This window comes from Patiria miniata, unplaced genomic scaffold (genome assembly GCF_015706575.1).
Source record: "Patiria miniata isolate m_02_andy unplaced genomic scaffold, ASM1570657v1 HiC_scaffold_3, whole genome shotgun sequence".
NCBI lineage: Eukaryota > Metazoa > Echinodermata > Asteroidea > Valvatida > Asterinidae > Patiria > Patiria miniata.
In genome coordinates, this window is record NW_024037069.1 from 41572995 (window position 1) to 41598090 (window position 25096).

At 40.8% G+C, this 25096-nt stretch overlaps 1 protein-coding gene across 1 annotated transcript; it reads right to left on the minus strand.

Annotated features, from left to right (window-relative positions):
* Positions 1-24005, minus strand: LOC119737398 (calcium-binding protein P-like). Its single transcript, XM_038211723.1, has 4 exons — positions 23884-24005; positions 19485-19573; positions 6298-6682; positions 1-3655 (listed from the first exon to the last, which is right to left on the minus strand). The coding sequence occupies exons 2-4, from the start codon at positions 19558-19560 to the stop codon at positions 3550-3552; spliced, it is 567 nt and encodes a 188-aa protein (XP_038067651.1). The 5' UTR covers positions 19561-19573; positions 23884-24005; the 3' UTR covers positions 1-3549.
* Positions 24006-25096: the final 1091 nt, after the last annotated feature.

A 25096-nucleotide genomic window follows, 5' to 3' on the forward strand; every position in this document is an offset into this window, starting at 1 on the left:
TTTACTACTAATCTACTTTTTATTCATAATAATTATATGGTAGTACATCAGAAGAAAAGGAGTATCAATGTCATTTAAACTAGAAGTCCATTACTTGACTGTTTCAAGACTGCATAATCAATCGCAAGCTATCAAACCAATCTCACTTCAATATCATAATTTAAAAGAAAATCAATTAACCCTAACGGGAGATCCAACAGCAAGTGATTTCTTTCAAACTTTTAATACATTGTGGAGAAATTGAACTAACGCTTCAAGGCATGGCCAGTTTACGCTTGTAATCAAAGCCTACGTCAAAATCTCAAATGTTGGATTTTGTTAGATTTAGCAGGTTAGACTGCAGATTACCCATTTTAAAAAGGGGGACCGCTCATAAGTCTGACGCCTCATACATGTAGGTCCGACGTCTCGTAAGTCCAAAATTTCAGTCTTATGAGGCGACGGACATATGAGACGTCGGACTTATGAGGCACAAAAATTATTTATTCCGCCTCATAGGTCTGACGCCGCATAAGTCCAACGCCTCATAGCCCCGACGCCTCGAAAGTCCGATGCCTCGTAAGTCCGACGCCTCAAAGCTCCGATGCCTCATAAGTCTGAGACAGCGTTTGTCCATTGTAGGACTTATGAGGTGTCAGACTTATGAGGCGTCGGACCTATGAGGTGGAATTTATGCCTAATAAGTCTGACGCCTTATGAGGCGTCGGACCTATGAGGTGTTGGACTTATGATACGGCCCCTTAAAAAGCTACGTGTGTGATCTGCCCAAAAAAGTTCTAAATGACGATGTAAATACAAACCGACAAATCCACTGTTTTATGTGACTCGATCTCCTTCTCAAATTCAGCTTCACTTTCTTGACACTCAAGCAGTCCAAGCCTCTAAAAAATAACATGGTGTATCCTTTTGCTAACCAAACGGACACTGGCTAAATATTGCAGTTTTCAGAAAATCAAGTACATGTAGCATGCTACACATGTAGCATGCTACACATGTATGTAGCATGCTACTTGATTTTTTGAAAACTGCAATCTATAGCATGCATGACATTCATATTTAGATACATTATTTATACATGTCTTTTTTTAAGGACAAAAAGCCACTAAAATACTTTGAAAATCTACACAGATAAAAAACCTGAATACATGTACATTGATATTTGGTGAAAATGGAGATACCCCGGAAGCATACAAAAATAAACGATCTAATGTGCTGTAAAATAAAACAAGTATTTGGGTAACTAATATGCGGAGAGAACTCAAATAAAGAAAGTCTCCTTGTTTTTTCAGAGCACGAATTTCAAGGTAAAAAAGAAAACAAGATCAAAAATAAAACTGGTAAAAGACCGATGCACGTGTGCTACAATGCAAAATTCAACATTTCAGAATAAACATTTGTATTTCTAGTGCATGACCCTGCAAGTTGGAATACTAATATTTTTTTCCCACAAGAATATCATTAAAAACAAAATAAACCTGATAAAAAAGCCTGCATAAAAAAAATAAAAATAAATAAATACATGAAGAAATGTTTAGTTGGGATAGTTGAGACTTTTAAATGCTGTTAAAAATTAGTAAAAACTGGAATCAAAAAAAAAAAAAATCGTAAAATGTTTCTCATATTAAGACAATTAAGCACTCATGCGAGAATCCTGTTTGACTATACTACAATGTACTATAACCATTAATAAACACATGTTCATAATTTTGTGGAACTACAAGTAATATTGGCTTTATCTGTAACTCATAATAGATTGTATATAGCACCCAAGTAAATCCTTGTCATTTGATTGGAGGATTGTAGGTCACGCGGTATTCATTAATCGAACCTTTGCACGGCCTACGTCATAACTGTGCATTTTTGGTTCCATTCACCATGCATTTTCATCCCATCCCTTTTGATCTAGTATTGCACGCCGCGCGCACGATGCGTGAGAAACGCTCATGCGTAACAGCTCATATATTCTACTCTAAAAAAAAACACTAGCAAACCATTCATTACGACTAGACATTTGAGTTACACTTAAATCCATTAAAACAGCTTAAAACTACGACTTACTTACTTTTAGTTAGACTTGCTCGAAACACCTCAGTTTAAATGCAAGAAAACTTATACATGTTTGCTGTCTAAAAAAGGAGAAATGATAAAAAAAAAAATCAGACCTTCATTTAATTACCATGATCACTATATTGTTTTTACTATATTTTTGTAATTTCATGACAAAAACAAGTATTAAGAACAAAATACAATTTTATAATTTGTGCAATGTGTATTGGCATCCTCAATTTGGACAGTTCCCAGTTCCAAGTGCTTGCAAACGTTGTGAGTTGTGTGATTATAACAAGATTATAAGCAAGATTTAGCAAGATTACAGAACAGGCTGAAGTATCAAAATCTGACATCAACAGGGGGTCGGAAATGGTCTCTTCCAGGGAAGTATCAGAGGTTTTTTTTATTGGACTTTTGTCATTTTTGAGAGAGCTCAAATGAACTGCACAATGCAATGAAGCTTCAATATTTGGACGAAGTCCTGCTCATCAAGTGAAAAATCACTGAACGGATATTTTAAAAGACGTGCTGCATTTTTTAAAAATCTGTCTGCAATTTGGCAGGTTGGTTGTTTATCCAACAGGAAAACAATTTTCCTTACATAGTACTGGAAACAACTGCATCCAAACCATTTTTATGGTAAAAAACTATATGCTAATATCCAAACTAAATTCAATGTGAACAAGAGGTCAGTAAACCAAAGAAAAACACTCTCTGTTTTTTCCTTAGAAACCACTCCCTATAATTGTTTCTTTTTCCCCAGGATGACTTCCTTCCTCTTTTGAAAAGTTTGGCCTGGACAAACAATGTAGTTGACATGGGAGAGAAAATTTCAACGGGCTGTTGACTGGGTTGACTGGATAGGCGCCAGGGAAATTATGCCTATTAAGGGGACATGAGATCAGACCTACACAAAAGTTAAATTTGATTAAAAAAAACAAAAAAACGGTGATTAAGAATACAATAACCTCCATTTGGAAAAATCTCAAAACACGGATCTTGGTTTGTGAGCATGTTGCTTTCCTGGCAACACTGCACCATGTTGCCAAAGAAGAGTTGTAATCGCGTTGTAATCACAAGTCAAATCACACGTTGGGTCATAAGAGACAGGGGATGCAAAGTGACTAAGGAATGCCTTTGTCACTATACACTAGCTTGTCACTTGACTTCAGACTATCATGACTTGTGATTGACCTGTGATGACTTGTGATAATTTGTTGACAACTCTGGTGTTCCACCACAACAACAGGCCAGTCCAAAGTAAGCGTACACAGCTGCGTTTTCTTTTATCAGACAAACAAACTCATGAGCTTCTTTCCAAGACTGTTCTAATTGAGAACCTTGTGCGTACCCTAATTTGAACTGGTGCCACTGCACATGGAATGTTCCAAGTGCTCCAAGTTTTGAGATGTTCCATGCAAGGTCTGGATTGAGGGAGGGAAAGGATGAAGGGGAGGGGAGAACCTTTCTTGTGATCTCACAGCCCATGCTGCTGGGTGTCTACATGCGATTGAAGGTGGCTAACTGGTACTTGCAGACCGGGCAGTTGTGAATGGCATCCTGACAGCTGTCGATGCAGAACGGGATGAAGCAACAGATCCACAACCTGCCGAGTAGGAAGAATGGAAAAGTGGTTCCCAATTTGTTTAAAGGGAACACACAACATTTGCTTTTGCTGACATTTTCAGAAATAGATGGATTTGGGGGTTAGTATTTGTAGCAAATATTGTTACACTGACTTGTTTCAAGGTCTGTGCTCGTAGATGCTGGAAACACAAGAAAAACAGTAATGTTCCTGCAGTCTGGTTTCCTGACCCCACTTAAGATGAAACAGAGCAATTGATAGACGTCGGGGAATTGTAAGGTCAGGGAACCAGTCTAGCTGGCTTGTTCCCATTCACAGGTGTGTAATCGATTGCAAACAAAATGCAGACTTACTAAATTGTAAATTTGGGGGAAGTATTTGAAAAAAAAGGCATTTTTTTTAAATTTTTTTTTACAAAAATACCACTTTTCTTGAAAATGACAGCATACCAGGTGCCATGATTTTACAGGATGCTTTTAGGCCATCAGCCTCGGTCCAAAATGTTTGCCACCGGTATCAAATGAGCGGAATAATCATCATAGCGATTTTTGGCAAGGTACATGTATACACCTCAAGAGTTGGAAAATATGTGATAGCATTGCAGCGATGGCACCTTTATGGGTGTAATCACCATTTAAAAAAAAATGTCCATCAAAACGCTTGTTACCACTCTAGGGGTGGTATACCTTGCGCATGCGCACTATAATCATTTATGCCCTGATTTGATACTGACCAAACCCCCAGGCTGATGGCCTATTTAAGCCCTGTCCGCACTGGACTTTTTTTGGTCAAACTAACCAAGACTATGGGTACTTTTCCCATTTTAAGTCCAGTACGGACAGCCTAGGACGTTTTCCTCTCAGTTACTTTTCCTGAGTCCAGCGGTTACTTTTACTGGCCAACTGCTGCCCAGGAAAATTGACCAGGTGCCCAGGAAAACTGACCAGGTCACTTTTCCCGAGACAATAAGTACAGTGCGGACAGTGCGAGTCGGTAAAAGTGGCTTGGGAAAGCGTACATCCGGCCCGAGCACCCTGTTATGCATACAGAGAGCGCACGAACCTGCACGTGCAGTGGCCGAAAATTTTGTAGAAACACGCTGCGATGTATCATCAAGTCCAAGCAGTAAAATCTCGTTACAAATATATTTCAACGGAGAAATACATACACAGAAAAGAGAGATCACATTGTGGGAAATAATTTGCAGAAATTCTCTTTCTCCACCGATGTTTGTTAGGTATTTTCTACGATCCAAATTCGTCATGTTAGGCTGCTGTAGTCATGCACGGCGCATCATGGTCCGGTACCGTACGTAGGCCGTAGTCACTGGTTCCGGTCCTACATCATAGCTTTGATTCTGTTAGCGATGGGAACCAACAAATACCGATGGCACTGCTGCCGCACGGAACATCGTACAGCGCACATGGCTTCCATCATTATGTGTCAGAAATATAGGGTTTTTCGTCAAGATATAGCGTGTCAAGATGAAATAATATCGTGTTAACGATTATGTTGTGCATGTAAATGGCGTGTGCATGTGTAATATGAATGTGCGTTTCGGAGGCTGAAAATGTGATCGGCAGTTTGTTTTCTGCGTACGGTGAGTAATTATACTGACACAGTGACAGCTCGGTTAAATTCTCCCACGCGGTCTGGGTAAAATTTCCCGTGTCGAAAGTCCAAGTGCAGACAGTGGTCACATTTGACCATTTCTCATTTTACCATCGTCTCGGTAAAACCTTCCAAAAAAAAAAGGCCAGTGCGGACATGGCTATAGACCGTCATTCACTAACAGTAAGGTATTTCATAATAATTTGGTACAAAGTTTTTGTTTTTTGATGTTTGCAAATGTTGTATATTCCCTTTAAGTACAAAGAAAGTTTATCTGATTTACTGTAGTGTTTTGGTAGGATTTCAATGGATTTAGGCTTTAAAAAGCTGCCTTGCAAAAATAGTTTGGGGAGTCAACAGACCTTTGACCAATGGACTCTGTGCACGACCAGCAGATGGGGCTTTGTGACACTTTAGAGATCTTCCTGGGAGGGCCATATGGAGCATCAATTCCCGCATGTGGCACGAAGAATGCAAGATCAATTACAATCTTATGCACGATCAAGTATATTCTGAATCTTCTTCTTGTGAGCACCAGGCGTATGGTGGATATGCATTCAAGTCCCTCCTAACTCTCTTTCTGTTACCCAGAGATGCCAAAGGGTCTGCTTGAAAAAAAAACCACCCGGAACTGGGTCTGCTTGAAAAATCCGGAACGGCTGCTTGAAAAAAACCCAGAAATTTTTCGTGTGTGAAAAAGCCACTCTGAGTCCGACACAAAGTCCCCGTTGTCATCTTTATCTTGTAGCCAAGCCTAGTTCCATTTATTTTTTAAGTTCGCTTCTATGGTCTTTAAGCTGCCGGTTCGTTCAATCACTTTGACTTTTGCCATATTCCTTATATTTCTTCTGCCTACCCGATAAATTATTGAGGCAGCCGTCGCTATTGCTATGTTGGTGTGCCATGAATTATGCATGACTTCACACCAGGAAATGCACAAAGCATGGAAGTTGGAGTTGTCAAGAACGCGGTGACCGAAGGGTCATCAACGCTCGTATTATTGTACTTGAAACACAGTGGTCTGCAAATGTGGTTAAAAAAAAACTGCTCACCCAAAGAAAAACATGATCAGGCAGAGGAGCCAGGCTAGGGTCCCCGTGACGTAGGTCACCTGAGAGGTCACCTGATTGTGACAGTTGGGACACTGGCACTGGACAGGGAACTCCCGGAATGACTGCTGAATGACGGTAGTGACAGCAGGCTGGGCGGTCACCACAGTGGTGCCTGCATGGTAACCTACGGTGCCCGGTGGTGGGTAACCTGGCTGGCCCTGTGGGGCGTAACCGGGCTGGCCTTGAGGGGGGTACCCAGGCTGGCCCTGTGGGGGGTACCCAGGCTGTCCCTGTGGGGGGTAACCCGGCTGGCCCTGTGGGGCGTATCCTGGCTGGCCCTGTGGGGCGTATCCTGGCTGGCCCTGGGGCGGCGGGTAGCTGCCATCTGCAGTGAGACAAGAACAAGACAAACGGTCAAATAAACCCCTATTTCGGTTTCTGGTACGTGCGCGCGTCGCTGTAGCCGTACATGTCGGCAAAATTTAAAAAAAAAAATTTTCAATGTAAGATGATGTCTCAAAATCGCCAAACTCACTGGTTTGATTGGAATCCTGCTGCTGCACAATTTTAGATGGGGTTACGATCGAGTATATGCTCTATGTTGCCTTTCTACGCTCCCATATATTGTGCACTAAATTTAGTTGGGCACCATTTGTAGGCAGTGATGTAATTTTGTAATTGTGTTTCTGGAAGCCAGAATGAGGGAGCAACGGTCGTGTATCTGTTACCTGTAAACGCTTTTTAATTAGCTCAATTTGTAAGGGAGCAGACTAATGACCAGCCTGGCAGCTCATGCACGATGTCGCTTTGGTCTGACGCAAAGATCCTACATTACCGTTTTCTCTGATTTTTGAGTGACTATCCAAATTTCCCAAAGAATGTCGGTCGAGATCGTTAGTGGGTGCAGAATTCTCAAGCCTTATGGCCTGAAGGATATTTTTGGGAGTTTAACATGTTTAAAGGGGATCGAAGCGTCATCAGCAACATCAGCCAACATTTGAAGAAGAAAAAAAGTAGGAAAAAAAACCACCCCGCGTCGCCGCACCACTTTTAGGGCAAGCTCCTAAACCTCTGACAACAGATGTTGTAGGTTCAGTACCAACTTCTGCCAACCCCTGCACTAGTCTAAACACAGCTTCAAAACATCTCACTGCTGATTAAGAGTCTGAAAACACCTGTGCATTCAATGGTCAACTGACCTATGACGTAGGAGTCAATTTAATTTAAATACTCATGTGCACAGCGCTCTCAACTCCATGGCAGTTCCAAACACTACTAGGGCTGTGCGTTTATGAGTAGTTTGGGAGCCAGGTACATGTACCCAATTGCAAAAAAACCCACCCGGGTACCCGTTAAAGAAACCCGACCCCAAAGTTTAAATCTCAGAGGTTCCTTTTGCGCATGTTCATGAAGGTCTGCACTATAAATGCTGCCACATTAGTGAGTGCCACAGCAATATAGTGAGCTCTGTTTTTAGGTGTAAACTGCAAATTCGCGAGTGTCATCAATTTAAAATATATTTTGCTTTCCTATGTACAAATGTAGCTGGTTTCATGTTGAAAATTCCCAACAAATGACCATCAAAACCTTTCACTTTCATCATCTGAAAAGTTACTATGTAGTTTGTAAAATTGGCTACAGGTACTCTATTCCATACTTGAGTTTTTCATCAATCCAAGTCTTTCATCAATCCAAGACACCCTGATTCACCCACATTCCCTCACCTTCCTGCCCGTAACTCAAGCTCTCTTTCACTCTCCCTCCCGTAGATTCCCCCGACTCTGGAACGCTTTACCCTCCCACATCAAGGACTCTGCTGTCACCAACTCACTCCCTGACTTTCTTAGAGATCTCAAACAGTCATTCTTCCTAGAAATAATGTAACTGATCCCAATAATTGTGCCATCACGAATCTGTTCATGTGCATGGGGGGCCACGTTTTTCGGTGATGTTGTGGGTTTTTCACATTGGTTGGTCCCTGTTATAGTGTTAAAATATGTGCGGGAATGCATACCTGCGGGTAACAGTAATTAAGTTTACTTTTACTTTCCCCGACCCCCGTTTGTGTAATTTGTGTGTTTTTTATTATATTTGTTTTTGTTTATGTCTTGTATTTGTTCATGACCCCCATCCTGTTACTTATTTTATCTCGTTTGTATAATTTAGTTTAATTATTTTGTTTTCTGGTCATACTTTTTTTTCTCATTTGATTGTTTATGCCTTTGTATTTTTGTGATATGTTGTAAGTTTGAAATGTCGTTTGGGTCGAATAAATAATAATAATAATAATAATAGAGAAAAAAGATCCTCCCTTCGTTCAATATTCCATTTCTAATGTTCATCTTCAACAGGTTCCCAGTGTGAAGTTGTTAGGTGTTACATTGCAAAACAACTTAAAATGGGATGCCCATGTCATGGAGATTGTTAAAAAAGCCAACATGAAACTTTTCATGCTTAGGAAACTCAAAATGACAGGGTTAACTGACAAAGAGCTTGTGACCGTGTATAAAGGTTATATTAGGCCTGTTATAGAATATGCTGCCCCATTGTGGCACTCGGGCATCACCACAACTCTTTCTAATCTATTGGAATCAGTACAAAGAAGAGTGTGCCACATTATATTGGGTCAAAAATATACTGGATATGAACAAGCTTTGACCAGTTTTGGTTTGGAACCCTTGGACATGCGCAGAACCTCCCTTTGTAACAAATTTGCAATGAAATCCTTTAACTCAAGCAAATTCAATGAGTGGTTTGTCAAATCTAAAAGCACCCATACTATGAATCTCCGGTCCAAACGAACACTTCATGTTCCATCTTGTAAAACAACCCGTTTTTGGGCAATTCCACGGTAACGGAAGGACGTTTTCACTCATTAAACAAAATTTCAAATGTGTGTATCACAGACACTGTTCATAGTTACAGCAAACAAATGTCACAATTGTATTGCTATAATGCTACTTTCATTTTCCACACTTTTGGGGGGCATGAATGCCTCCCGTTTATGAATTATGAATATTAATGAGGTCGGTAACGGAAGGACGGTAAAACGGACAAGGGTTTTCCAACTTACTCACGTTTTGCGTAAACTCTGTGAATTTTATGGGGCAATTATATTTTAAAGGTAGGAAATGGAATCCCTGAAGCTTTATCTATACTATACCGCCTTTCATTTGACTTTAAGTGTTTCGGTAATATAATTACAACGTTTTAGGCAGATTATGATTTGGTAACGGAAGGACGGTAACGGAAGGACAAAAGGTTTACTCAATTATAGCATGAACAAAATGTGAATTTACACTAATTATACAAGTGAAACAAATTGCTGAAATGTGTAACTGAATGTGAAATCAACAATATGTGGACCTGGCATAAATAATTATACCCAAGAAACTATTGAGATAAAGATAGAAGCCTGCTAATTAATGATAAAAGAAAAACGAAAACCACCCAAAACACATAATTCACGAACACAAGACAACTACAGAAATGGACTTCAAACCCATCACCTCAATCCTTAAAAGTTTAAATACACAGTTTTTGAGCACTTGAGTATATTGGTTACATGTTCACTAACAACTTTTAATAATAATACCGGTAGGTTCAGTGGTTTACCTAAAGGGTGAAGGGGGGGGGGGGGGCGACCAGCCTACATGTACATTTAAGGTAAAAACATCTACCGGTAGAACTGATGGCTTCAGTTAGGTGTTGCTTTTAATTGAACTCTAAAATCAATGTTTGAAATCAAATTACAATGATTTAGAGTAGTAACAATTAATTTATAAACATCCAAACTGAAATTGTTAACTTGGGCATAATTTGTCAAAGATTGCACCTCACATGTCTTACACATGTAAATTGAATGAAAGTGCCCATAAGTACCGGTACTTTCTGCCATCTCATTTTTGACTTAATTTGCTTCTGGAATGGCTTCACAGAATTTGTATCTTTCTCTATTGTCCATGAATGCTGATGACAGCAACTTTATGATTTGATTTTCTGCAACAACTCCATACATGTACAAGTACTGGTACATCGGCATATATGTACATGTACATTGTACATGTTGTACATGCCTGTGCCTTTCTTTGTAATAAACACCTTGCCCTGCTTATCCCGCTTTTGTGAAAGTGGGTCACATGAATGTCCTTTCAATGCTCCTTATACATGCATGTATTTGCAGTGATTTTCATTTTTCAAACATGAGCGCAAATGTCGTAACATTTGATAAAAATACGATTTGTCCTTCCGTTACCGTCCTTCCGTTACCGTCCTTCCGTTACCAATTTGGTAACGGAAGGACGTGATTTAATTAATTTTAATTAAAAAACGAGAAGTACAGCAGTGTCAGTTATAATGTCATATTGAAGGCCTACCTAAACTTGCTTTGCACAATAACTTTCAATGCATTCATACTACAAGTTTTAAAAATAAATTAAAAATATACATATTTTTTCGGTAACGGAAGGACATTTTCGAAGGCTGAAATATTAGAAGTCACTGAAGCGAAGCAAATTATGCAAAATGTTAAAAACAAGTTTTAGTCAGTTTTTCAAGACCAATACTTTCTCATGACAGAAACTGATGGCATTAGTACATATTTTTGTGTGTGTTTTGGTAGAATACTTTCATATCACTATTAATCACATTTTTAGGATTAAAACAGGATTATTACATAATCCTATTTTTTGGTACCGAAATGTATAAAAAATAAAATTCCGACTTCAAATCTTGAAAATATAGACTTTTAGCTTTCATTTGATGCCAAATTTGTTTAAGTCACATGTATTTGAATTTGTTGGTGTCATGTCCACTTTGGTGTGGAATTGCCCTTTTATAATAGCCCAGTCCCATATCTCAACAGACTTGTTAATAGCGCACTCAGTTCACTCCCACCAGCCCAATGAAATTACCGGTTCTTTTTAGCATAGTACATGTATTGTTTTTCTGTGCAATTTTTGATATGTATACTATATTTTTTGTACTTACAATTTTCCTTTGTTTTTACCGTTTACTCTTTGTGATTTTAACCTCATCTAATTTTTTGTAATTCAGCCTGTGGGCTGCTATAAGCAGTGTTTTAATAAACCACAAATAATAATAATAATAATAATACATGTAGTCGAGTAACCAGTTCCGCTGCACAGCCCTAAACACCACACAATTTTGAAATATCAAATAAATCTAATTCTGTAAGATATAATTTTATAACAACGTGTGGCCATTAGATTTGATTGGCAATTTTATTTGCAGGAACTGCTGTCCACCGCAATTGTAATTATTTGTAGCAATTACACAATGAAAAAACATCTTTCAACATTTTCAAACTCTTTGATGGTCATCAAAGCAAGAATCTATTAAAACATTCGCCCTTTTCATAGAGCTCGTAAAACTGAAATACATGTAAAGGGCAATTCCATGGTTACTCACGTTTCATTTTCGTAACGTGAGTAACCGATTTTGTGCGTCTTGTTTATCATACATAACACATTTTTCTGGATGTCATCTTTGGTACTTAGGTAGGTCTAGGTCTACTCTATCTGCCATGTGGATAACAGTTATTAAACCTTTTCAGTAAGGTAATGACAGCCCAAGGAAACTCAAAAGTACATCAAAAATGTAACGTGAGTAACAGTGGAATTGCCCTAAAGTACATGTACTATCCTTGACTACTCTAGCATAAAAATGTGAAGGGAGGTATACATATGTATTACATGTACACCTAACCCCCAGGCCCTTGTTGCTTACAACCATCCTCAATCCTCCAAAATCCTCCAAAATTTTGCAACTCCGCCTACATTTTTAAAAATCGTCAGACAGTCCTGCCTCAAAATGCATTCATCCTCAATCCTCCAAAATCCTCATGTGCTTCAATCACCATTCATCCTCAATCCTCCAGAATCCTCATTTGATTCAATCACCATTCATCCTCAATCCTCTAGAATCCTCCAAAACCGCCAGGAGGATTTTGGAGGAGTGAGGTGGGTTAGGGTTAAGGACATTTAAGTACCGGTACCAATCACCATGATCACGTACGTTTTTACTCTACATATATGTAAACAAGCTGGTTTACCCGATCATAGATCGGGTAGGGCGTATAGTGTTGGGGATGAAAATGCGGGGAGTTAAAGGGAATTATACATCATTTGCTTTTGCTGTAATTTTCAGAAATGGATGGAATTGGGGGATTGGAAATATAAAGCAAATATAGTTACACTGACTTTTTGGAGGTTTTGGGTTCGAAAATGCTATAAAAACCAAGAAACAGAGGAGTTTACATACATTGGGGAATTGTAAGGTCAGGGAACCAGTCTAGCTGGCTCGTACCCGTTTATAGGTTTGTAATCGATTGCAAACAAGTGCAATAGTCAATTGGGGCCAGTATTTGAAAAAAAGCCAGTTGTTTCCAACGCTGATCGGCCGATCAGCGTTGGAAATTGATACAAAAATACCACTTTTCTTGAAAATGACAGTATACCAGGTGCCATAATTTTACAGGATGCTTTAGACTGTCATTTACCAACGTCCTATTAAGGTATTTCGCAAAAACTTGGTAGTTTTATTTTTCGATGTTTGCAAATGTTGTATATTCCCTTTAAATGTAAATGGGGGATATAGTTGGGGAGACATGCAGTTAAAGAATAGCAATTTCTGTGGTGTGATCTGAGGCAATTTTTGATCACTAAAACCAATTTGAGCAAAAGATCATCTGTGAAAGTTTGGAGTTTTGAGTAATTGAATCAGCTACATGTATTCTGAGCAATAGAATCATTATTGTAGGCTACAATATTTTTATTCGGGGAAGAAAAAGTGTGTGTGGGGGGGGGGGGGAGACCAAACAATGTCCCCCCTCAAAATGTGTGTGTGTGTGTGAGGGGGGGGGGGGGGGGGGGAGGGAGGGGGGTTCCCCTGTCCCCCGTTGATTTACGCACATGATAATTATGTACCATGGCAACTGTCTGTAAATGTTGCCGTTGGTCTGTTAAATTGGCTTTTTGTGAGGCAGTCGCATTTGGAAAACGTAGTGAAAAGGTTACTGTAGTACACAGGCGAAGGCTGGTTGTACAGTTTGACAATAAATCATAATGCAATAAAACGTGAAGGTGTCATTTAAAATGAAAATGTTGTTACCAAAAAATTGGAATCATGGAGGAAGGTCATAATTAAGTTTCAGTATTGGACTCTTCAACAAACGTAAACTTGAACTTCTTACAATTTGCGAGACCGTCTGCGATTCAACTTTTATTCAACTTCAAGTTGGTTCAACCATCTATATATAAGAGCAAGTTTTACTCGGCCTCCGAGAAATGTTTGCTTCTGAAAGGATCCGAGACCGCGGCTTCACGTCCGTGTAAAAAATGTGGGTGTCTTCCGCCGGGTCGGACACTTTTTCGTCGATTTTTATTGTGACTTCGTTGAAGATCGCGATATTTGAAGCAATGCATCGATCCTTCGTTGACCCCAAACAGGCCCCGAAATTATAACGCGACACTGAACGCTCAGCCTTGGTGGTGGTGGAAGCATGGAGCTGTAAATACATTATGGAAGCAACAGCACTCTATCACGCGACGTCACATGCTTGCGCTTCAAATAGCGAGCACCGTAGACCCAACCTCGTTTCCAGGGTGTGGAGCAGGCTGCAGTACGCGTTGCCATCGACAGTTTTGCATAGCCCGGAAATACTACGCAGTGTAGACTTTCGATTGGTCAGACCGCGCAAGGCATACTTAATGTGTAGTCCTTCTGAGTATTCGTTGCACTCGGCGCAGGGGCGGCAAGCGAAGCATATGAAAGAATAGGGGCACTTGGTGGCCACGCACCATGGAGAAAAAATATTTTACCAAGGTCACCCCATCCTACAATTTGGTGAACGCTTTTGCAGAACGGCTGAGTAGAACACGTAAACGAAAGCCCTACGTTGACCTCGCTGACCTCGCACAGTCTAGACACGCAGAAAAAGCCAGCACAGGGGGCGGCCAGGCAGTCAACGTGAAAGCGCACACGACGGCAAATTCCTGCGCAAAATGCAGTCACGAAAAATAGACGAAAAGAATCGCCGGTCCGTACGGGAAAATCAGGACGACCCGAAGTGTCCGACCCGGCGGAAGACACCCTCCGTATTTTTCCACGGATGTGGAGCGATTTTGGCGCAGCGGGAGCCCGCGGTCTCGGATCCTTTCATGAGCAAACATAGTCTCGGAGGCCGAGTTAAACTCTCTCTTATATATATAGATGTGTAACTGTGTGTCTATGTTGCTGGTTTAAAAAATTAAGCCTACTAGTAGAACACACATTTTCAGATTCAAAACTATTAAATGTTGGTGTGTCAATGCGCGACTATTACAATTTCCACACTTAGGCTAGAATAAAACTCTCTGGACTAGCATGCAATACAGAAGGCACGTACTTATATTTATTCAGAAAAATCTGACGGAAATGAAAGCATCTGATACATTACATTTTAAATCAGGCTGAGCAGTTAAGACATGTAAGAGGGCCATGTAACAGGATATGTAATTTATGGGCATCATGTTCCATGTGATCTCTTCAATTCAACTCCGTGCTTGTGAGGAGTTTTTTTTTCCTGTCAAGTGGTTGAAAAAAATGTATTTTGTTGCATTTTGGATGCCTCAATATTTCCTTTGAAACTTGACCCTAATTACATTTGTATGCAAAATTCTAACAACCAATATTATTGTAAGTGTCTTGAAAAAAATCGTGATTTGATAATTCTTCATATTTTACATAACCATGAAAACGGGGGACAGGAAACATGCGGTATTCACTCAAACTGCATACATGATCAGTTTAAAGGTATAGTCCATCATTTGTCATTTGTGCATTTTGTTCGTTTGAAGCAACAAAAGTGCTCAAGATCTAAAGAAGGGTACTGAACAACTAACCTGATGAAGTTTCAGTTCAGCTTTCATTAGCTGTATATTTCAAGAAAACAATATTCTAGGATCTCGATTTCGAATCAAAAGTTGCTGAATCATGTTTTGAATTTGGCCTGAATCCAGCGTCCGAGACACGTTGTCACTGAGCCGATTGCAGCTACACTGATCCGACGAATTATAGCAACCGAGGGCGCGTGTGCGTCGTGCCAATGCTTGCACGTGCTTCTTAAGAAGCACCACTGGAAAGGCCTGGTTTTGTTGATTTCTTCAAAATGACAGCTTGCCAGAAAGAACAGTTTCACAGTGAGTTTAGTCTTCTTACTATCTTGCAACCAAGTATGTTTTTCAAGAATAATTACGCCAGTTACTTTTTGGATAGCTGCAAATGATGGACTCTGGCTTTAACAAGGACCGCATCACCCAGTTGTCTGCTTTCTGTTAACGGCCCAGACACGGCGGGTTGCAAGCAACACATGGCTGATGCTTCAAACATCATGAACAGATCATTTCTGATATTAACAACCATAGCTTAACTAGCTTGCAGGCAAGCAGGCCGGTGCCATTGATTATGCCCGTAAGACACTCCGGGTATAAGTATACACGTAGGTTCCATGCTGTCTCGTATTTCATCTTGTGGGTATGCAATCATTCACATTTATGGGATTTTGTGTGGTCAATGCAGGCAATCAATTCTTACATTGTATATGGAATACATTTGGTATTTCAATTAGGATAAATTAGATGCTACAAATGTACATTTACATGTAGTTCTAAAAAAATTACAGGTACCGGTACATGTATTGAAGTACAAGTGTTTCAGAAATTTAATGGTACATATATTTTGCCAACAGTGAGAAAAACATGTTACACGATGTACACTGCAGGACAAGCGACAGAAGTACAATGTACCTGTATGCCTGAAAGATTCATGTTCAATGGAGGAATTTATGACGCACTAACTTTTAGACAGACAAGGCGTTTTCATATTCTTCTAAACGCTTCAGCGCACATCAAACCACTATTCACTATGGACTGTTCTGTACAACGAACAAACTGTGTACAAACGGTACATGTGTGAAGAATACAACTGTCATGACTGTATATGCCTCCCTGCATAATGGCAATTACACTGGTCGTCATGCAGTGGTGAACGAATCTTCAGTGTATAGGGCTCATTACAGTATTGATATGTACACTACATGTACATGTAGGTTACAGTTTATGTACAATAGGTGTACAAAATAAATGTAACAAGTTGGTACATGTACATGTACGGTACACAACTACAAGCTTTTTAGTGAACTTTAACCAGTTTCCGTCGGAGGACGTGATAACACGCACTGGCTGTTTTTATACACAGGCACGGCTGACGGGTTAAAACGTCAAGATTGCCTTGACTCGCCTCCGGGTGACGTCCAAACACGCTAATCCCTCGTGTCTTTTTTCATGTTTGTACACACACACAAAGTCCGTGAAGTCTGTGGAGGCGGACTGTGTGTTGATCTTGAATTGGCCGTTGTGCACGGCCTATTGTTCTACAATTTATGCTCCAGTGCACACCCCGGACTCCCGGAGTATTGAAACATATGAGGTTTCGGCAAAAAAATTGTAGAAATGACTCTTTGTGAATCAGTATTTGTGCCATTTGGCTGTATATCAGAAGTTGGCTGGACAATCTTGCCTATTGTGAAAATCGAAATTTTAGGCAAAAATAATCCTGGCTAAAAACAATAAAAACCAGTTGGAAGCTGTGGCAGAAAAGCAGAGCTCAGACGTCTGCATGCAAGTTGATTTCTTTCTTCTGTGCAGAAAACTGTATGCGATACATTTCAAGAGGTGCCCCCCCACCAAAATACTGATAATGCCCCTTTTCCTTCCCCAACCACAAAGGTTTTTTGTAAGTTGCATTTTTTCAGTTAGCCAAAGGCTTACCTTTTACAATTTCTTATGACAATGGATATAGTGAGGCATTATGAAGCCCAACTGGGAAAAAATGCAAAGGACGTTTGGGATATGTGCCCCCCATGATATTCTGATGCCCCTCCCTCCCTGTGCCCCCCCCCCCCACTACAAAATCCTAGCTACGCCACTGAGTGGTTACGGTGTTGGACTCACGTAAACGTACGACGGTGTGTGGGTTTGAACCCCGTCAGGAGCATGGTGTTTGTGCCCTTGGGCAAGACGCACAAACGCCACTTTATAAAGGAGGGTTGTGTGGACATTTATATCCTACTTTTAAACGCTCAAATTTCCGATTAACATAATTTTGTTTCCAACGCGTTTTGTAGCTCAATTGGGCGCATTCCAGCCCGTAATGTCCCTGTAAGCTACACATACAGATTGTGAAGCTCTCTTTTTGTACTGTGGGCAATGGTGGGTATAAATCATCTTTGTGAGCAATCTCAAACACGACCATTGAATGATCACAGTTACTGACATGCATGATTAAATTCCAATAAGTGATGCTATCAATCATGCACCATTAACTCTAACCGAACACAACCCATCAAAGTTCAACAGCAGGTTGGGATAGGTACAGTTCCTCTAAACAGATGGTCTTTTACACTGGGGTTGGCATACCTCCAGAAACTAAGTCCAACAGTGTGCGTGTACAATTTCCCATGTGGGTGTTGGAATTTGCCTGAATGGGTTATGGTTCCTAGTAAATTAGGCTGGGGACTTAGGGTTTTAATGCAAGTTTACTCATCTAAAATCATTGGCGTGTGAGTGCAATCCAATTTCCTATTGCTCCTAAGCACATAATTTTACCCAAGCAGCGGGAATGATAACCGGTAAAAGTACAGCAAACAAAAGGCTCAATTAAGATGCCAAAGTTTCTCCAAATAGAATGTAGTGTCTGGAGTCAAATCGAGTCAATTACCCGTTGGGGCTCGAGTCAGTCAAGTCGCCAAAAATTGTGACTCAAGTCGGGCTCGAGTTGAGTCATCGACTCGAGTCATCACAACTCAGCAATGCAATGGGACGTACATGTTCAATAAAATGGTCTCATCAGTGAAATAAAAAATGGTTGTCAAAGCAACTCTTTAAGCTGGCTATGGAATCTGAGCAGGAATTTAGGAGTGTCGTTTTGAGTGCATGAGAGTTGCTCTATATGGACACACATCACACCTGCAGTGGTTCATCATGTTCATACAATTGGCATGATTATGGTCCGACTAATGTTTGAAGATGTTCGAGTTTGGTGGCCATGGTATTCAAATGTGTACTATACATACTGGGGTTTAAAATCTACGACCTATTGACTGCCATTTCCTTGCTAGACTAACTGAGCTTTCCAGCCCTATGTTGGCAGTTCGCCAATTTGTTAATGTCTGTGTTCAAGGGGCGCTTGTCGGAAGCCATATAAACTTGTATACCATGTAGCCAGGGATCACGTCCAAATTTTGTCACGATGCTATCGGTAGCAACTTTAGCACTACTGCGTACCTGGGAAATTGGGGATCACTCTGAGAGGATACAGCTTTTTATTACAAATTTTCAAATACATGTAAACCACAAAGGGAAGTTTACTAGATGTACCGTACATGTATATAATTAGTTTCCCTTTGCGGTTAAAAATAAACCACAAAATCAGTTTTCCTTTGTGGTTAAGTTGAAAAACATCATCGAACACGTTGAACAGAGGCAACCGCAGACTCTGATATCCGAGAATCTTATTACATTGGGTACGCTTCAACAACATTTTTGATTAACCCTAACCTTTCCAAATCCTTCCAAATCCTCTTTGCAAAATTGTGCAGGATTGAGGCTATATGGCAAAATATGTCGCTGATTTTGGAGGATGCACTGTGTCAAGGTCTTGGGCCGGACCTTGTGTTGTTTATGCCCAGCCGTGCATGTATTTAGCCTTTACTTGAAATCCTCCACACTGCTCAAGGATGTCAATGGCTCTGCCTCAACACATGGACAGTGGTTGCTGGAGGATTTTGCAAGATTGAGGCGGTCACCCCTCTAAGGACCACAATCAAGAAGTAACAGATGATTTAACGGAGGATTGAGGCTACATGCAATTTTTACATAGAGGCAGTCGGAGGATTTTGCAGGATTGAGGTTGCAGCCTAGCAAAAATCCCTAGGGAGTTAGGGCTACAATGTGCAATGTAAGTAAACTTTGACGGTTTGTATGGTTGAAAGTCAACACCTTTGAAGGTTAAAGTTAATTGTAGACTTTCAAGTCAAATTGTGTCAATACAAGTCAACCTACAATTGTAATACAATACACGTACTGAGGTTTGCAACAGTAAGAAATTATCCAAGTTGTAGTACTAACCAGGTGCCTTGTATTCTGTAGGATAAGGGGGCGGTGGTTGCTCGCTGCCTGGTGGTGGCTGTACTGGATCACTCATGGTTACACCTGGCCTGGGTGGAAAAGTTATAAATGAAGTTACAGTAATGACATACATGTACAGGGTGAGTAAAAAAAACCCCAAACCCAAATGTCAGGACCATTGTTTTAGTGAAGTTCTAAATGTAGCACTTTCAAAATCTAGGATATGAAAGCCCAATTTACAATGTATAACCTTTCTTTTAGTACAAGAATCATTCAAATGGTACGTCCCACCATGTCATTGTATCCTGCGCATGATGGGACATATCTCCAATGAAATGCCTCCGGAGACTATGCGCCTATCAATTGTTCCTCCCTTGTTACATTCTCAGCTGCGCGCGCGTAAACACGCACGCCCCTTCCCTATGGAAAAACACATTAAACCAGAAGGGCGTAAATGTGGAAAAGTGGGATTTTCGTTTTCACGAAGGGACGGGCATCTTTACTAATTGATTTTAGCTAATTAACCACTGTGGTAATTCTAATTACTGGGTTCAAATTACAGTTTACCTATCAAAGAATTATGTGAAGGTTTCCTTATTGCATAAGTTGGTGCAAAGTACATGTAGTAGTTTTTGCAGTATAGGAGAATCTTCTCTTGCGATTATCTCGAAAACGTTTTTTTTCATGTTTTTCTTCAAAATCGACATGCCCGTCCCTTCGTGAAAATGGTGATGATGTGTGTCCTCAATTAACACCATAAACACGCACATACACGCATATTCACCATTTCTTCTTTATATTATAGCGGTGATAATTACTAAATTAGAGGGCAGTGTTTTTTATTGTTTGAGGGAAATTTTTGGCGAAGAAGACGACAAAATGCAACACGAAAATACAGACCACTGCAATGCAGTGAACACGCAAAACCATATTGATTCGCGTGGCAAAAAGTAAAAGTAACAGTAACACGGACTAAGGCCAGGGTAGCTCTACTGAGTGGAGCGTTGAACTACGGTACCCTCCATATACTAGCTCTCCACCGATTTGGCATACTTTTGTGACACGTACATGTACACGGTATGCATTTTGTGCATACCCTTGCGAGGACAAAAGCCCCCCAAAAACTGGTAAAGAGAATTCAAATGAGAAAGACAGTAACCGTGGATAGATTTTTTCCAGTTTTTGGGGGGCCTTTTGTCCTCGCGAGGGCATGCACAAAATGCATTCTGTGTATGTCACCAAAGTATGCCATTTGAATCAGTGCGAATGTCAGACAAGTCGACCGTTGAGACAACTCGACTCGGAACAAGTCAACCGTTGAGACAACTCGACCGTTGAGACACTCGACCGTTGAGACAATTCGACCGTTGAGACAACTCGACCGTTGAGACAACTCGACCGTTGAGACAACTTGACCGTTGAGACAACTCGACTCGGGACAACTCAACTGTTGAGACAACTCGACTCGAGACAACTCGACCGTTGAGCCAGCTCAACTTAATGGAAATGTATACACACTCGATGCACAGAGGGCGGTCCGATCCGGTGGCCGTCGCGTTGGTCTGGCGTGCCCCGCCCGCGAGGACCGGGCCCAGCCTGGCACGCGGGCACACGTCGATGCACAGTGAGCGCTTCGGTGGCCGTCGCATCGCGTCATTAAGAGTTAATGCATAGTTTGGGTCAAAAATATATTTTGTGTATACAAATTATGAAATAATATTAACGCAATGGTCGGTCTATTGTGCGTGTGAATGATACCGAATCCCGAACTGCATGCGCACCGTACCAGCGCTTCAAAAACGACGTCACCGTGCACAGCACGGCAACATCAACCGGCGCGGCAAGAGGGCGCACAGCGGCCCGGCACAAACGATGAAGTCCGGTCAATTTAAGTTAAGACCTAGAACAAATTTCAATAGAAACCATTCAAGCATCAAACGACTTTACATAAATACACAAACAACATGTGAAAAATTGTTTCTATGGAGTGGAAGGGTGTTTTTCAAGCATTTTTTCAGATAATTTTTTTTTGACATTTTGTCCTCGAAAAATTTGTCTGGTGACTTGATGCGATTTACATGTCTGTATATAAGGTAATGTTTAGGATTCATGACCACATGTAAGTGCAGCAGACGACTGTTTTAAATTGTAATTTTATACAGGGCACAACGGATGGAGTGGACGATTTTCCGCTGAAACGTTGCGCAGTAAGTCCACAGACAAAATACAATTAGTTGCAAAAAGGGCTGGGGATGTCTAAACATAATTTTGATCATACACAGATGGGAAACGGTTGGACAGTGCATGCATGGACCATTTTAAAAGTAAAGCAAAATTCTTTAATTAAATATTATTGATTGAGCGTCTGAAAATGATGTATTGGATTTTGTTAAGAAAATTCAGGAATTACTGGGCTCAGGTTGTGAAGTTTACAGTGCATTTTGTTAGTACATGAAAATATAAAACAAAACATCACAAAACACTTGGATCACAAGGAAAAAAAGGTTAATGGGCGAGGTTGATGAGAAACAGATGTAGTTCTGTACATAGTATGAGCTTTCCATGTTTTTCATAAGTACGGTACAGTAACTTTAAACAGCTAAAATCATGATTGAGGTTAGAAAATTGATTGAGACATCTGCTTGTATAGTCAAGAGTGAAATGAAATACTCCAGAAAAGCATACTTGAGTCCCGACTTTCGGGAAGCCAAAACATCTCAAATTTCTTGATTTATTATGTGGCAGTGTAAATTACAATATTATTTACAATAATTGGTGGACATAGAAAAGTCGTCTGCTGTGATCAGTCCTGTCTCGATATGTGATGTGAACGGATTTTCTGACCAGTAACGGGCGCGTTTTTACGTATGATGAAAAAATGGTAGCGAAAAAGTGAATAAAAACACTTTTCCACTCCTTTGAAGATTTTTAGTATGTTAAATAGTGATATTTCCTTAGTGTGATAGCATAAAAATAAATTGTATTGCAATTTGTTCTAGGTCAGGCCCTGTTTTGTTCTATGACCGGACTAATGTCACCGTGCACGGTACGGCCACGTTGACCGACCGGGGATGGGATAAGTGGGCGCACACAGGCTCGGCAAAAAACGATGCCATCGTGCACGGTACAGACTACAGCCACGTTGACGAGGAATAAGTGCACGCACAGGGCTGGCAAAAACGATGTCACCGTGCATGGTACAGACAAGTTGACCAGCAAGTGGGCACACAGGCCCAGCAAAAACGATGCCACCGTGTACGGTACGGCCACGTTGACCGGGGATAAGTGCGTGCACAGGCCCGGCAAAAACGAACGCTGTGCACAGACAATCACGCTGCGCTAAATCGGCTCTGTTATAACTTATATGCAACAAAAGGCAGATATCTAATGCCCAATGTACCTCTTAGTTCAAGGTATTTGAACCCCAGTTTTCAATTACATTTGTACATTTAGATTGAATGGGACAGCACCATCATTTTCCTAAACTAAAGGCTTAAGCAGCCTATCATCTCGCCCAGCGGCAACCCCTGCAGCCGTATCAAACCGGCCCGAACAAAAAAAACCTCATGTATCATAACAAATGGCAATCAGCCTCTGTCAAAATCCCCGGTAGCGGTACTATCCCAAAAACTAGGCCCAAAAACATGCGAGTCAACTTGTCTCAACGGTCGACTTGTCTGCAACGGTCATGACGGTCGACTTGTCTTTCCATCTATCGCACATACGATCGAGTTGTCTCAACGGTCGAGTTGTCTCAACGGTCGAGTTGTCTCAACGGTCGAGTTGTCTCAATGGTCGAGTTGTCTCAACGGTCGAGTTGTCTCAACGGTCGAGTTGTCTCAACGGTCGAGTTGTCTCAACGGTCGAGTTGTCTCAACGGTCGAGTTGTCTCAACGGTCGACTTGTCCCGAGTCGAGTTGTCTCAACGGTCGACTTGTCTGACCCCCCGTTCAACGCTCCACTCTGCTCAGTAGCTAGGCATGCTAGGCCTAGGCCCAAGTAGCCCCATTGTGGCCGTCGGTATGCTGCGCATACCGACGGCCACACTAGTGGGGCTAAGGCCCAAGTAGATTCGATGACGAACTCGGTCTCAGGCATCTACATCTACAGATCTAGGGCCTACATCTACGCAGCTACTCAGCAAAGTCTAGCTTGAGTAACTCCAGCTGACATGCTCCATATTCATTCACATGTTACATGTGATTGTGAATGAATATGGAGCATGTCAGCTGGAGTTACTCAAGCATGTCAAGCTAAGCAAAGTCCACTTGTGCACTTCTGGAGGGTCGACTTGTCGGGGCAGGGTTTGTAATACCGGAGATTCATAAAATGTGTTTTTCTCTTGTAAATCTGTTCCTTTTATATGCATGTAAGAATTTATAAGTGTATTAAAACTTACGTCAAAATTATCTCTCCAATTTTAGGGTGGGTCTCAGCTCCGTTGCGTTGACGTTGCTGCACGGATCTTTGGTGTGTACGGAGTAACCTGCAGTGTTATACAGGGTGACCGTAAGGTCAGAGCCAAATTCTGCTAAATGCACATAAAAAAATCTGTCAGATTTATCAAAAATCTGCCAAATTTCCAAGAATTACTCGAAATACACTATAAACACTTAAAATCACATGCAGAATCGATTGGTAGTATTACCTTAATTAAGATTCAAATTACATAATAAACAATCTAGTCACATAAAGATGTTGTGAAGCATGGGCGTCGCCAGGATTTTTTCTAGAGGGGGGCAAACAATTTTTTTTGCCAAAAAATGATTGTATTTCTCAACACATTCTCGATTTATCAGTTTTAGAGGGGGGCAGGGACATTTTGCCCCCCCCCCCAACTCATTAAATTTACATCACTTTTCTTTGCGCCTCTTTTTTTTTTTTTTTTTTTTTTTTTTCTTCCTTTTTTTCTTCCTTTTTTTCTTCCTTTGGGGGGGGGGGGGGGGGGGGCTTTTCCAGGGGGAGGGGCAAGTGCCCCCCTTGCCCCCCCCTCGCGACGCCCATGTTGTGAAGTTATTGGTAAATTTCGGGGAAAAACGCAGATCCGGCCACGATCGACGAAGTCCGTTTCCCAGTGAACCTCAGCACCAAGACCACCCGACAGCCAACTTGTCCCACTATGCAAGGGTTTGTTTGACATTGATTGAAGTTTTTTTTAAACAAATGTACACTTTTTTGTTCAAATTTGCTGTTCGTATTGTCAAACAACCATTTTTGCAGAATTCTGCCAGATATCTGCCAAAGAAATCCATTCTGTCAAATTTTCTGTCAAACTCAATTTTTAACAAAAATGCTGTCAAAGTTAGCCGAAAATCGGCTAAAACGGTCACCCTAGTGTTATAGCACAACCAGGGTAACCGTAAGGTCAGAGCCAAATTCTGCTAAATGCGCATCAAAAATCTGTCAGATTAATCAAAAATCTGCCAAATTCCCCAGAATTACTCGAAATACACTATAAAAGTATTTGTTTTCAAAAGATTTAAGCTTTTGTAATCAAATGTACCATTTTGTTTTTGCCAATTTGCTGTTTTGTCTGTCAAATAACTATTTTTTTTTGCTGCCTGAAATCTGCCAAAAAATCCATTCTGTTAAATTTTCTGTCATACTCGTTT